The sequence below is a fragment of the Sardina pilchardus genome, chromosome 13 (genome assembly GCF_963854185.1).
Source record: "Sardina pilchardus chromosome 13, fSarPil1.1, whole genome shotgun sequence".
NCBI classification, from domain to species: domain Eukaryota; kingdom Metazoa; phylum Chordata; class Actinopteri; order Clupeiformes; family Clupeidae; genus Sardina; species Sardina pilchardus.
In genome coordinates, this window is record NC_085006.1 from 30,120,768 (window position 1) to 30,135,641 (window position 14,874).

Below are 14,874 nucleotides of genomic sequence, written 5' to 3' on the forward strand. Positions count from 1 at the left end.
CACACACACACACACACACACACACACACACACACACACACACACACACACACACACTGACTGAGTTCTTCTTTTTGTAACTTCCTTTAAGATAAATGCCAGTGTCCAGGGTGGGGTGAGCCATGTGATCGCGTGTCAAATGTCAGGTGCGGTCGGGTACACAATGCTTAGTGCTGATATAACTACCCAGCACACAACTGAGAACCACATCTGCAGTATTACATAGAATCACTAATAGCATATAATCAAGGTTGAGGTACAAAATCAAAGGGCGTGAATAGCTGTGTATCTGCTTAAAGGGACACTTCACCGATTAAAGGAGTCCTAGAATTCAAAACCACATTCACCTTGTTCCTGTTGAATTTAGGCTGCGAGCAGTGTCCAAAGGACAACACCAAAGGCTTTACCGCGTCCCCCGCCTGCTTTCGTATGCAAATTGGGAAATAGAAACAGCCGTGTTGAAATGCTCCAATCTGAACAGAGCTCAGATAACACGTAATAGGCGCCCATCCCCCTTTAGATACACCCCCTCTCATTTGCATACCTTCGATTAATAATTCTTGTTAAACTGCTCTTACGATGCTAGTATCTAGATATGTGGTCTATGGCAGAGACGTTGTAATGCTAGCGTTATTACAGCTAACTTTGGAGAGTTACTATACTAAGAAATGTACTGATAAAACTTACCAATCTAACACATTCATTCTGTTGGGGAATCTGCTGCACTTCATCTTCGTCAGAACCTTCTTCTGACTCGGTTTATACATGTACGGCTGTATTCCTTATTTAAATCCATTGTTGATAGCTTTATCAAAGACTTTGGCTTTATTTACCAGCAGTAAACGTAGTTTCACTTTGCTCTAGCTTCAGACTGGTGGGTTGAGCCAATCAACTTTCAGGACATATCGGCCAATAGACCAATCAGCGCGCATCTCATTTGAATATTCATGAACTTGCTGAGTGGGCGGGAAAAACAAACTGTTTCATTGCAAGGCTTATTTATGACCTTGTATTAGGCGATCTAGCAGCGCTCCTGGGGCGTTTTCAGCCCCACAAATTTACATATGACATTATTTAGGCTCAAAGATCAATTTGTAATGGTCAAAAAATGCGTTCTATGACTCCTTTAACATTAAGCCTGGTATCTTTAGAAAACCAGTCATGTTTTTGAATTGTAGTGCATCATTCCCTCAGTTTGCCTTTAGATGGGAGAAATACGGATTTCAGTGTTGGACTTCCTGCTTTCAATGATCAAAAATCATTTAACATCATTGAAAGCAGGAAGTCCTATTCATGGGTTTTATTGAAATCCGTATTTCTCCTATTTCAAGGCAAACTTGGGGAATAAGGAGCAAGGGAATGATGCACGACCATTCAAAAACATAACTGGTTTTCTAAAGATACAAAGCTTAATGCTAATCGGTGAAGTGTCCCTTTAAACACATACGTACATATTACTGTTGTGTAATATGTACTGTATGTTTCAGCCACGGTCAGCCATATAGTTTAGCAGCTTAATGAGTCAGCAGACTTCAGCTAGTGACTGCAGTCACATGTGCTGAGCAGGTTGTATAGCGTTGTGTGCTTCATGCTTTATGACACACCCTACTGCTCCACACAAAAGTCCATGTGATGGTCTCCAGACAGACAGACAGTTGAGGGCGAAAAGTGTCCATCGTTCCACACTCAACTTTTTGACCGTAATGAGTGGACCATCCGGGGACTTGCAGTGCCCTTCGTGTCGTTCGAAGTTTCAGTGTGAACGCCCTCACGCACTCAAATTAAGTAAGCAAAGAGTATAGAAGTACCTACTTCTATACTCTTTGTTGTAAGTGCAGAAGTACGCCATTTGAGACTAGACGCTGAGCTAGCGTGTGAGCTTATGTATGAGCTTGTGTGTGAGTTAGTGTGTGAGCTAGTGTGTGAGCTTGTGTATGAGCTAGCTTGTGAGCTTGTGTATGAGCTAGCTTGTGTATGAGCTAGCTTGTGAGCTAGCGTGTGAGCTAGCATGTGAGCTAGCATGTGAGCTAGCATGTGAGCTAGCGTGTGAGCAACGATGGAGCAGCTCACACCCTGAAGCTACCTCTCCACGAGCTCTCCTTCAGATGACCACACTGAATAATCTCCTAGCAACAGCTCCGTCTTGCTTTCCTCCTGTTAGACCCCCCTAGCCAGACACACCACACACACCACACACTCTCACTCTCTCTCTCACACACACACACACACACACACACACTGTACACACTTACTCTCTCTCTCACACACACACACACACACACACACACACACACACACAGCTCTCCTCGAGGCCTGTGCTTATCGAACAAACACACATCGCATCCTGTAGATGGAAAAATGAATTTAGCCTTGGCCGTGTTACTAGGAAGCTGAGCTAAATTCAATAGTGTGTGTGTGTGTTTGTGTGTGTGCATGAGAGAGAGATTGAGAGATGCCTTGGCAGTGTTACTAGGAAGCTGAGCTAAATTCAATAGTGTGTGTGTGTGTGTGTGTGTGTGTGTGTGTGTGTGTGTGTGTGTGTGTGTGTGTGTGTGTGTGTGTGTGTGTGTGTGTGTGTGTGTGTGTGTGTGTGTGTGTGTGTGTGTGTGTGCGTGCGTGCGTGTGTGTGTGTGTGTGTATGAGAGAGAGAGAGAGATTGAGAGATGCCAGGCAGTGCTTGGTACCACAGTAGCAGGAGTTGCGTGGACTGGACAGAAATAGCCTCCTAAAGTGCAGCATCACCGCTGTTTGTTTGGAGGCGAGGGAGGATATGAGCAGCCTATCGGTGGCCTGGAGTCAACAGATCAGCAGGAGGGCCTCCATTACACGGCCTATTGATTCATTGATGAGCTGCGGTTTACGGCAGGTGTGTGTGGTGTTGAGGCCACCAGGGTGCCATCGTGAACATGAGTAAGCTGTTTTCCCAAGCGCCACACAGGGACATCGTGTGTGTGTGTGTGTGTGTGTGTGTGTGTGTCTGCTGTGTGCTGCTACCTTGTGGCCAAAATCATCGTCTTTTGACGCGAACGATCGGATGAGGCTGCATGAATTGGCCAATAAAGTTGTTTTATTGGCCAAAGCTGAACGGTGTGGATACTTTTAGTGGTACTTAGCCTGAAGCATAAACTTAAATGACTACAGGGGCTGAAAAGTTAGTGTCTAGTTGAAGTGAGATTTCATGCATTGGTGAATAGGCTATATGACCGGAAGGCTGTTCAGATACCTCATTTGATTCCAGTGAAGCGTTAGCTTTGTTGTAACGGCATCTTCTGTTATATTTTGCACATCATACGTTCACTCCAACACTGAAGATGCTGCTGCTAATGATAATAATAATGATAATAATAATTAAAAAAAAAATAATAACAACAGCAACAACAATTTTAACACACGCATGAATCCTCTTACATCGTAATGTGGTGATTCACTAGGTGCAACAACCAAGTGGGGTTGTGTAGACACTAAATACATTAACAATAACGGCAAGTTCAAACACCCCTCGCTCCACCGGAAACAAATGAGGTCCCTGAACAGCCTTCTGTGCATTATATACCTATACCATGAAAATGTTTTTTATTCAATTCGTGTTGTATACAGTAGTACTACGCTGAAGGTCTTTAATCTACTAGTGTTGAACAGTGCTTCGCTGAAGTTTTTTTTTTATTACAATGGTGTTGAATAGAACTACAGTAATTTCCTGTGTATTAGCCACATTGTGTATAAGCCACAGGACAGTGTTTTATGCAAGTTATAATAAACAAAACCATATTAATACCATATTAATTGTCCCTGTGTATTAACCTAATAGCTGAAGACAAAATCAATATATAAGCCGGGACTAATAGTTGGGAAATGATGGTATACTCAAGGCAAATAGTGTTGAATATTACTATGCTCAAGGTTTTCATTCTAATAATGTTGAATTGTACTATGCTCAAAGTTTTTATTCCAGTGGTGTTGAATAGTGCTATGCTCAATATTTTTATTCTAATAATGTTGAATAGTTCTATGCTCAGGGTTTTTAATTCTAATAGTATTGAATAGTTCTATGCTCAGCGTTTTTATTCCCGTGGTGTTGTAGTTCTATGCTCAAGGTAGATGCTCAGTGGAGTCTGTTTTGTGCAGAAATGTGACATTATGCGTCGTCTCCGTCTTGTCTGGTTTGGCTGCTATCTGAACGATTTGGAAAAGACTCCCTGAAATAGCTCTGACTGACTATCAGTGTGAATCCCCCCTGGCTCCACTGCCCCAGGGCTTTACCTTAAATGCCCCAAGTTGGGTATTTAAAGGCTTATTCATGTGCTGTATGCATGGCTCTGTGTGTGTGTGTGTGTGTGTGTGTGTGTGTGTGTGTGTGTGTGTGTGTGTGTGTGTGTGTGTGTGTGCGAGTGTGCGTGTGTGCGTGTGTGCGCGTGTGCGCGTGCGTGTGGGTCTCTGTCTCTGTGGGGCTATAAGACTGCTCTAGCTCCAGTTGTGGAGTGATGTCGGAAGACACCTTTGTGTTTGTTCCACAGTAATATTTCACTGGTCCGAGGTGAGGTGAGCAGGGATGTTAAACACGCTGAAGCGTAGTGTATGTGTGTGTGTGTGTGTGTGTGTGTGAGCAGGGATGTTAAACGCACTGAAGCGTGTCTTCGTTGCTCTTTTAGGAGCACTCTTTTGAGCGCGTAAACAGCCTTTTAGGACGGGCCTCATATGCAGACCCTGCCCAACCTTACACTCTCCTGGGGAACGGTTTTCTAAATCAGAGTTAATTGGAATTTCTCTCTTCATCTCTCCCTCTCCCTCTCTCTCTCTCTCTCTCTCTCTCTCTCTCTCTCTCTCTCTCTCTCTCTCTCTCTCTCTGTCTCTCTCTGTCTCTCTCCTTTTTTAGAGTGTTCTTCATCGAGAAGTTTGACTTTTCCCCTGCGCAGGCGAGAGCCATTAACAGGTAACAGGACTGAAGCCACATGACTTCTCTGTGTAGCTGCTAAGCTAAAGCACCATTTACTGTAGGGACCTGCTGTGTCCCTCTGTTGAAGCAACACTAAAGCACTTTTCCTCTGTCGCACGCATGCTAAGAAAAGAGTATTATGCCAAATGTTTCTTTTGTTTTGGTCAAATGTCTTTTATTGTGGTTTCAGACGAACACACAAAGACAGTAAACACTAAGACAAAGAGAAAAAAAAGAAGGAAAAACTAACCAATGAATAAAAACAAAATCATACATTACACAGAAAAAGTCCACATAGTAGTGTTCTTTATGCCAAATGTTCCATGTGCAATTAAATCTCTCTTTCTATTCCTCTCTCTCCCTTCCTCTCTCCCCCCCGCTTTCTCTCTCTGTCTCTCTCTCTCTCCCCTACCGCTTTCTCTCTCTCTCTCCCTTCCTCTCCCCCCCCCCCCTCTCTCTCTCTCTCTCTCTCTCTCTCCTCTTCCTTCCTCTCTCTCTCTCTCTCTCTCTCTCTCTCTCTCTCTCTCTCTCTCTCTCTCTCTCCTCCCTCCCTCCCCTCCCCTCTCTCTCTCTCTCTCTCTCTCTCTCTCTCTCTCTCTCTCTCTCTCTCTCTCCCTCCCTCTCTCCCTCCCTCCCTCCCCCCTGGTCAGTGTGGTGTACATCATCTCGGCGCCGGCATCTCCTGTGCTGGGCTTCCTAGTGGACAGGACGGGCAGGAACGTGCTGTGGGTGGCCTGTGCCATCCTGGCCACGCTCACCGCTCACATGATGCTCGCCTTCACCTTCTGGAACCCCTGGATCGCCATGGTAACCTCACCCGCCCGCCCGCCCGCCCTCGGCTGGCTGTGTGTGTGAGATTGCGGGAGTGTGTTGATAGCCCGTATCTGCCTGTGCTTTAACGCTGGATTAAACACTGATTTGGAGCTGTGTATAAACAGCAACGCTGCATCCATTTAATTCTCCTCCTCTCTCCTCCTCTCTCCCCCTCTCCTCTCTCCTCCTCCTCTCTCCTCCTCCTCTCTCCCCCTCTCCTCCTCTCTCCTCCTCTATTCCTCTCTCCTCCACTCTCCCCTTCTCCTCCTGTCCTCTTCTTCTCCTTTTTCCTCCTCTCCTCCCCTCCCGCTCTTCTCTCCTCTGTCCTTCTCCTCCTCTCCTCCCCTCTCAATTACCTCCTCTCCCCTTCTCCTGTCCTCTTCTCCTTTCTCCTAATCTCCTCCTCATCCTCTTCTCCTCCTCCCCTCCCCTCCCCTCCTCTTCCTCTCCTCCCCTTCTCTCCTCTCCTCCTCTCCTCCCCTCTCAATTACCTCCTCTCCTCCTCTCTCCTCCCCTCCTCCCCTCCTCCTCTCCTCTCCTGTCCTCTCCTCCTCCTCCTCTCTCCTCCTTCTCTCCTCCTCTCCTCTCCTCCTCTCCTCCTCTCTCCTCCCCTCCTCCCCTCCTCCTCTCCTCTCCTCTCCTCCTTCTCCTCTCTCCCCCTCTCCTCCTCCTCCTCCTCCTCTTCCTCTCTCCTCCTCTCCTCCCCTCCTCCTCTCCTCTCCTCCTCCTCCTCTCCTCCTCTCTCCTCCTCTCCTCCCCTCCTCTCCTCTCCTCCTCTCTCCTCCTCTCTCCTCCTCTCTCCTCCCCTCCTCCTCTCCTCCTCCTCCTCCTCCTCCTCTCTCCTCCTCTCTCCTCCCCAGTGCCTGATGGGACTGGCATATTCTCTGCTGGCGTGTGCTCTGTGGCCCATGGTCTCCTTTGTGGTGCCGGAGCACCAGTTGGGGACGGCCTATGGCTTGTGAGTGATTGGCAGCTCCAGCACATGCCTCGTGCCTCATGCATTCATACAGGACTCAGACTGCTGTTTTGAATGTATGACAATAATGTTATCTCTGCCCCCCCCCCCCCCCCCCCCCACACACACACACACACACACACGTACCTCTCTCTCTCTCTCTGTCTCTCTCTCTCTCTCTCTCTCTCTGTCTCTCTCTACCTGGCTCCTTCTCCATCTTTCTGTCTTTCACTCTTTAACAGCATGCAGTCTATTCAGAATCTTGGCTTGGCTCTTATCGCCATGGCAGCAGGAGCCATTTTGGACAACCGCGGTTACCTCTTCCTGGAAGTGTTCTTCTGTGCCTGCATATGCAGTGAGTGCTATCTGTCAAGCTGTGTGTGTGTGTGTGTGTGTGTGTGTTTGTGTGTGTTCTGTGTAAATGGTGTGATTTGTAAATGATTCGAAGCGTGAGGGTGTTGTTGCGGTGGCCATCTTGTCTGAGTATGCTTCTGGATCTTTCTGCTCGTTTCTCCTGGCGCTGATCGCGGCGGTGATGCTCTACTTGGTCAATTTACTAAGAGGTGAGATTTATCCTTCACTCTCCAGCCAAGTGAATGGATGCACATGTGTAGAGGACATTTATTCTGACTACTCTCGTCTCATTCAATAAATCTCTCTACTCACACTCTCCTTCCCAGGCGGGGACCTGAATCTATCGGCATCAGCCCGGGCCGAGCTCCAGAAGAGAGAATCTGCAGACTCTGAGTAAGAGCTCTTGATCACACATACTGTAGCTGGGCCTGTGTGTGTGTGTGTGTGTGTGTGTGTGTGTGTGTGTGTGTGTGTGTGTGTGTGTGTGTGTGTGTGTGTGTGTGTGTGTGTGTGTGTGTGTGTGTGTGTGTGTGTGTGTGTGTGTGTGTGTGTGTGTGTGTGTGTGTGTGTGTGTGTGTGTGTGTGTGTGTGTGTGTGTGTGTGTGTGTGTGTGTGTGTGTGTGTGTGTTGAGATGTTCCTGCTGACTGGATCTGCTCTGTGTGTGTCACTGCCCCCCATAACTGACCTGTTCCTGCTGTTCCTCTTACAGGTGATGAACCTTCAGTGCCACAGGAAACCCCCACTCTCATCTCGGGTGTGGCGCTCAGCATCCGGGGAAACTACGTCTTGTGTGTGTGTGTGTGTGTGTGTGTGTGTGTAGGCATCCAGTCATGATGCACACCAGACTTCTTTTCCACTTCTCATTGGACTGATTCTACTACCCCAACACACACACACACACACACACACACACACACACACACACATACACACACACACACACGCACAGCGGACACTCCCAGGCGCCCATCGATGCGTCTCAGTGGGACTCCAAAAGGCTCCAGAAGACTGCAAGTGTGTGTGCATGTGCTGCATCCCCAAAGGCAAGCCTGCACATGAGCGCACATCCTCAAGATCTTTAGCAACGTCTAGTGACCAAAACTACTTTTAAAAACACATTTCCTTTTTTTAGATTAGCATCAGACATACAGGTAAGCCCAGAAGCCCACATTTTTATATGAAGTGCAGTTTTATAGTTAATTCCTGATTTTTATACGTTTTATTTTGGTCAGTAGTTTTTAATGCCTATAACACACGAACACAAAACAAAAAAACGACCTTGTGCCAGAGAGATGTAAATTATAAACAAAGTGGTATTGAATCAAAGTATGGGAACAGTTCTGGGCTTAACTGTGTATAAGAAACAAGTGTGCACTTTATTGTACAATGAGCTGCGAGGGGTGGTGGTGGATGTGTAGAGCTGGACTCGAGTGCTCTCTCTGAGAGTGGTGTGTGTGTGTGGGGGGGGGAGGGGGGGAGGGGGGGGGGGAGAGAGAGTGTGTTAGGCATTATCTGAGCAGGCGAGGATCAGGACAGACTGCTGTGTGTGTTACCATGTCCACTACCACAATCAGGTGCCTTTTGGGTGCTCTACTCTTTTGGTGTTGTTTTTACATCTTTCTTAAATGTTTTTTGTTTTATTTTGTTTTTAAGTCAGAAGATGAGTTTTCTTTTTGTTTTTTTTTAGACGTACGTTTTTAATACTTTAATACTTTAATACTTGTTTGGGAATTGCAAGCTTTGCCTTGTGGTAATTAACGGGTTTGAGCTGTGTCTTATCAGAGTTGTGTGTGCTTTAGTTGGTCTCTCAGCACTCTTAACAGATGCACTTTTCATCAGATGGCAAGAATCACATGTACACATGTACTCCTCCAATCACACACACACACACACACACACACACTGTTTATTGTAGGATGCGGGAGAGGACACAAACACATAAAACACACCGTCACTGTAAAGCTGCCTTACTGTGGCTCTGACGGATATTGCTGCCACTGTCATATAGCATGTTCATGACTGTTACGGCCTCAGGAGTGGACCTTTTCATGCTGTTTTCCACAGGAAGCAGTGACACATGACAACGTGTTGGCTCGGTTACGTCTCGGTTACGGTTAACCATCTAGAAATGCATTTTTTTGTTGTTGTTTTCATCGTCAAAGTGTTTAGCTTCTTCTCCACACAGAGGTAATGATAAATGTCTGTCGACCTGGAGGATGTTAAGACTGAAACTGCCACTTGATGGAAATCTGTTGCTAGTGATGCTGCCATGATCGAGATCACACACCAACCTGTCAGCTGAGAGTAATATTTGTATATCTTGATCTGTGTCTGTACATGGTGATGTAAAGGTCGCCGTGCCCTCTGCTGTCGTGTGATCAGAGCTCGTCTGTATAGAGCACTGCTGACTGTCCGCCATGTTGCTTTTTAAACACGCTCTCTCTTGTCCTGAAGAGATCTCGTTGACTCAGGAATGAATTATGAATAAATGATTATGACTGCTTTTAAGGCTGGCCATCCACTTCCTGTGGATTCTCTGGATGCTGTGTGTGGGATGCATGACACCACTACACTGAAGGAAGTGATGCGTCGTCTTTGATAGCTTTGATGTTTTTAACTTCTTCTCCTTTTTCTTGGTCCTCACTGGTGCTGCCCTGTTTGAAGAGCATCATTCTCTCTTAGCCTCTCTCCCCTCTCTCTCCTTCCTCCCCTCCCTCCATCTCTCCCCTCTTTCCCCTCTCTTTCTTTCCTACTCTCTCCTCTCTCTCCTTCTCTCCCCTCTCTCTTTTACCTACCCTCCCTCCCCCCCTCTCTCTCTCTCTGTGTTTGTGTGTGTCCTTGGCCAGCCCCTGCCTGCAACACAGATGTGTTTGAAGCAGCTCAGACTGTTTAGGCGGCGGAAGCTTCTGGAGTATTAGAAGTGCTGGAGCTCAAGAGAACCCATTAGCCCTCTCACTTCTGCTGAGTGACAGGGAGGCCTGACCACACACAGTCCCAAGGGGAGCTTAGAGGTGTGTGTGTGTGTGCGTGTGTGCGTGTGTGCGTGCGTGCGTGCGTGTGTGTGTGTGTGTGTGTGTGTGTGCGTATGTATGCCAGCTTGCCTGCCTGTGTCTCTGTTGGTTTTGACATGACTATTGCACTGGAGTGAAAGTTTCTCCACATGTTTGATTACATGACTCCTGATCGCCGCACTCCTCGTGTGTTGAGATGGCTTATATAATTGGCATGTGTCTCTTGAGTCTCTCTCGTGGGCAGAGTGGGAGGACAAATCATGGGTTAAATTGATCAGAATGCATCATTTTTTAAATATGTACACTTTTAGAATACATGAAAATAAAGACAATGTTAAATCTGTTTGGCTATAGTTTCTGTTACATGTTACAAAGTGTGTGTGTGTGTGTGTGTGTGTGATGTGTATTCTCCACCTATGAAAGTGTGTGTGAAGATATCGGTGGAGCAGGCCGCACCATTTTCCTAGTCATTCAGATGGCTGTGTACGAAGGCAACGCTATCACTCAAGCCAGCATAGCCGTGAAGAGCCAGGTATGTCCTTAGCAGCACACTCATCCACACACACACACATCCGCTGTATGCTGTATGTGCTCAGTGGGTCACTGTGTCCCATGTCAACAGAGTGCTCTGCAGCCCCAGCACACAGTACTGATACAGCACTAGACGGCACACAGTACTGATACTGCACTAGACAGCACACAGTACTGATAGAGCACTAGACAGCACACAGTACTGATAGAGCACTAGACAGCACACAGTACAGATACAGCGCTAGACAGCACACAGTACTGATACAGCACTAGACAGCACACAGTACTGATACAGCACTAGACAGCACACAGTACAGATACTGTGCTAGACAGCACACAGTAATGATACAGCACTAGACAGCACACAGTAATGATACAGCACTAGACAGCACACAGTAATGATACAGCACTAGACAGCACACAGTACTGATACAGCACTAGACAGCACACAGATACAGCACTAGATAGCACACAGTACTGATACAGCACTAGACAGCACACAGTACAGATACAGCACTAGACAGCACACAGTAATGATACAGCACCAGACAGCACACAGTAATGATACAGCACTAGACAGCACACAGTACTGATACTGCACTAGACAGCACACAGTACTGATACTGCACTAGACAGCACACAGTACTGATACTGCACTAGACAGCACACAGTACTGATACTGCACTAGACAGCACACAGTACAGATACTGTGCTAGACAGCATGACGTGCTGCTCAATATGTCCTCAGAGAAATAACATCGCCAGAGATGCTGAGGAGTGATGACTCAGGCCACTACTGAACAGTCCTACATACGGACTATGCTGTCTGTCTGTTCCTACATACGGACTATGCTGTCTGTCTGTTCCTACATACGGACTATGCTGTCTGTCTGTCTGTCTCTCTCTCTCTCTCTCTCTCTCTGTCTGTGTGTGTGGAGTCTTCACTGTGCTCATTCACTTTTCTGTGTAGTCTCTCATCCATCATTACAATACTTGAACACACTGAAAAACATTTGCAGTTCAGTGTGTGTGTGTGTGTGTGTGTGTGTGACTGTTTGGAGTCTTGTCTATGTTGCTCATTCACATTTCTATTTAGTCTCTCACCCATCACTTGAGTCAGAGTCCTGTGGGAGAGAGCCCCTTATACTAGATTTTAATCTGAGATTCTGTGTGTGTGTGTGTTTGGAGTCTTGTCTGTGCTCGTTCCATGTACTGTAGTTTGTCACCCATCACTTCTGGCTCAGAGCCCTGTGTTGACGTGGATGGATGGAGTCCATTCTGCTCTTTCTCATACAATCTGCTTGCCATACTGGTCAGCTGAAACTCAATGCAGTATACTAAACGTGTTCTACAATGTTAATTTTGAGAGAGAGAGAGAGAGAATAAAGAGAATCCAATTGATAGTGGTATTTTCCAATGTATTTATTTTTTCCCTTTTTCTTCACACATCCACCATTAACATCGTCCAACAACGCTTTGAACAACAGTAGCATCACACCACAAATAATTAAATCAATATAAAATAAAATAGCATTTCACTGTTTTAGTCTTTAGATTTGAATCACATATTTATCAATAAAGTATGCTTCTTCAATCAAAAACACAACCATCATGCATTCGCATGAGGACTTTTTTTCTTCTTACAGAAAGCTGTAATAACGAAAGATGTCCCATATGACAACAACCCAGTTTAGTTGAGCTGTTTCTTTTCAGGAAATGCATCAACTCTTCCCACTACCAGATGGTTCGGTTTCATTGTTCTGTGCCTGTTCTTGAGCTTGCACTGTCCACACAGTAGGATGCACTCGCTTTCGGGCTAAAACCGTCCAGAGAAGTTTGCGTTTTCTGTTGGAGCCGATGAAGTAGAGGATAGGGTTGACGCAACAGTGTACGCTTACAATGGGCCTCCATATCTTATAGCTCAACATAACCACGTTGAGAACTCTACAATTGGTAGCCATGTAAACTCGCACAAACAAGTACAGGGTCCTTGTGATATGATACGGCCCGAAACACACGACGAAGATTAGAGACACAATCATCAGGGTGCGAATGGACTTGTTGCGCATCGCTGTCCCAATTGAGCAAAGGTCCCATTGCTGTTTGGATAAAACTCTCACCATTGAACAGTTACTAATGAGGATGACCAGGACAGGGATTAGAAAGCCCACGACAGCCAGAAACAACCCGTAGGGGAAATACGCCTTGAATTCTCCTGGACTGGTCATGTCGAAACAGACCGTCATATTGTTGATGAAGCCAGTGTGGGCGAAAACTAGAGTGGGCAAAACTTCTGCGGTCACCAGTATCCAGATCATGCTTGAGGCGAGGACGGCGAGCCTCTTAGTCCGATAACGCATGGCCTTAATGGGGTAACACACGCCCAAGAGCCGATGGACGCTGATGCACATCAGAAACATCATTCCACAGTGGAGATTGGTGTAGAAAAAGAAGCGCACGGCCTTGCAGATGATGTCCCCGAACGGCCAGAGGTCGTCCATGCCGTAGCTGACGATCAGCAGAGGCAGGGCCAGCACGTAGAGCAGGTCCGCCACCGCTAGATTGGCCATGTAGACGGCCGAGCAACTCCACTTGCGCGTGCGGCTGCATACCAGCCAGAGTAGCGCCCCGTTCAAAGTAAGTCCCAGTATGAAGACTATACTGTAGGTCACGGGTAGATACACTCTTTTATACGTCCTTGTCACCGGACAGTAGTGGTTAGGGTGCATGCCGACTACGTAGTTATCCATAGTTTTGCATTGGGAACTTCTACGACATAGCGTGAATCTAGTCCCCAATAAACAAGTCCCTGAGTCCCTTCTGTCCACAGTATTATTACAACTCAAGGTGAAACATATTTTTCTGATCAGCCTTCCCTTCTGAGATCAGTGCTTCGGACTAGTGTATTTAGACCCTGAATTTGTTTTATACATGACGTATTGTTTGACAGTGACACATATTTACTCAAATGTTTTAGATAGCAGACTGCAATTGTAACGCATTTACGCCTCCTAGCGGTGAGTAATTGTACGGCCTGCTCGACTGAGCTTGAAAGCGTATCTCTCCTACGTACCTATCATACCAAGTGCATACTTAGAACATGTGAGCATGTAGACTACTCTGGTGAAACGAGAGATCAGATCCACGTCATGAAGAAATAGACTTGCCTCAGATTAATTGCATCCTTACATTATGATTGTAGGCTTTGGAGAGCAAGTCCAGTTCACCCTAAAGAAGCTGATCATTTTTGTTTCATCTACATTTGCTTTGAACACACCTGTTCGTGCTCGTATGTGTTGTACATGCGAGCCCGACATCTCAATCAATCTCTCTAAAGTCTGAGTGTGAAACGCGCCGCCGAAAGACCTGCACCTTCGCCCGCTGCTCAGTCTCACTGCAGCGAGTGGAAACAGGTCCCGTGATTGATGCTGATTGCTGAACTAAATGACTCCCAATGCTCGCTACACGCGATATAAATCATGCACGACCCAAACAGCCCGTTCCATTGGCTGAGAGCGCACTTCCCAACTCGGAGCCTGACTGCCGAGGCGCTTCATTCCAAAGTGTTCCTAGCTGGCGCTTCACCACCGGCAAGACCCAGACATGCTGAGGACGGGCAGTTTTCGGTGTGTCTCAATCGCATTGTCATGCTATAATCTTGTTCATTTGCGTAGGCATGAGTGAACTTCGGCGTCTGTGTCCGAGTGTGTGCATGTGTGTGCGCGTTTCACGCGTATGACATGCGGCTGCAAGGGATGTACCGCATCGCTCACGCCTCTGTATCGGTAAACGACTGAGGCGTTCAGTCGACTCCTGTAACCAAAAATCGCGGATTCCGTTAGAGTGTTTTGAGAAACAGGGGGAAACGCTGTGCTAGGTGACAGAAGTGTGCGTGCTTAACTGTGACTCCGGGCTTATAAACCCTTGCAACTTTGCTCGTGTTCGCAGGACGATCAGTCAAGGAGACGGCTCCAGACAGCGTGGCGAGACCGGGGAAAGAAAGCGTCTGTCACTGAAAATCTCCCAGGTAAAACTCACCGTATCCGCTTTTTAAACATAACCGTTATGTTTAGAACCAGGTAGAATGGCGTTCGTTTCACAGCCTATGCTGTGCTGGTAAGTAGCCTACAGTGCGTGCGTCGATTTAAGGATGATGTCATGCAGTTGTATTTCTTGCCAAACATGGGGTGGAGGTGTTGCCTTTACTGCTAATAGTGTTATATTGTCTCTTCAATCATATAATATAAATGCTTATATTGGAGCAGACCGGCATACA

At 46.7% G+C, this 14,874-nt stretch overlaps 2 protein-coding genes across 2 annotated transcripts in view; one reads left to right on the forward strand and one right to left on the reverse strand.

The window, feature by feature from the left end:
* mfsd1 (major facilitator superfamily domain containing 1) overlaps positions 1-9,559 on the forward strand; it is a 17,727-nt gene extending 8,168 nt beyond the window's left edge. Inside the window, exons 10-16 of the mRNA XM_062553238.1 lie at positions 4,874-4,930; positions 5,584-5,740; positions 6,607-6,704; positions 6,944-7,056; positions 7,217-7,264; positions 7,382-7,448; positions 7,766-9,559. Of these exons, the coding sequence (XP_062409222.1) occupies positions 4,874-4,930; positions 5,584-5,740; positions 6,607-6,704; positions 6,944-7,056; positions 7,217-7,264; positions 7,382-7,448; positions 7,766-7,769 (544 nt within the window). The 3' untranslated portion in view covers positions 7,770-9,559. The remainder of the gene's footprint in view (positions 1-4,873; positions 4,931-5,583; positions 5,741-6,606; positions 6,705-6,943; positions 7,057-7,216; positions 7,265-7,381; positions 7,449-7,765) is intronic.
* A 2,534-nt stretch (positions 9,560-12,093) lies between these two features.
* On the reverse strand, positions 12,094-13,473 carry LOC134099927 (P2Y purinoceptor 3-like). Its single transcript, XM_062552961.1, has one exon. It carries the CDS (start codon positions 13,346-13,348, stop codon positions 12,320-12,322), a length of 1,029 nt encoding a protein of 342 aa, XP_062408945.1. The 5' UTR covers positions 13,349-13,473; the 3' UTR covers positions 12,094-12,319.
* Between the last annotated feature and the right edge of the window lie 1,401 nt (positions 13,474-14,874).

Excerpts from the sequence above, each read along its gene's own strand:
- LOC134099927 (XM_062552961.1), bottom strand. The coding sequence starts at position 13,348 with ATGGATAACTACGTAGTCGGCATGCACCCTAACCACTACTGTCCGGTG.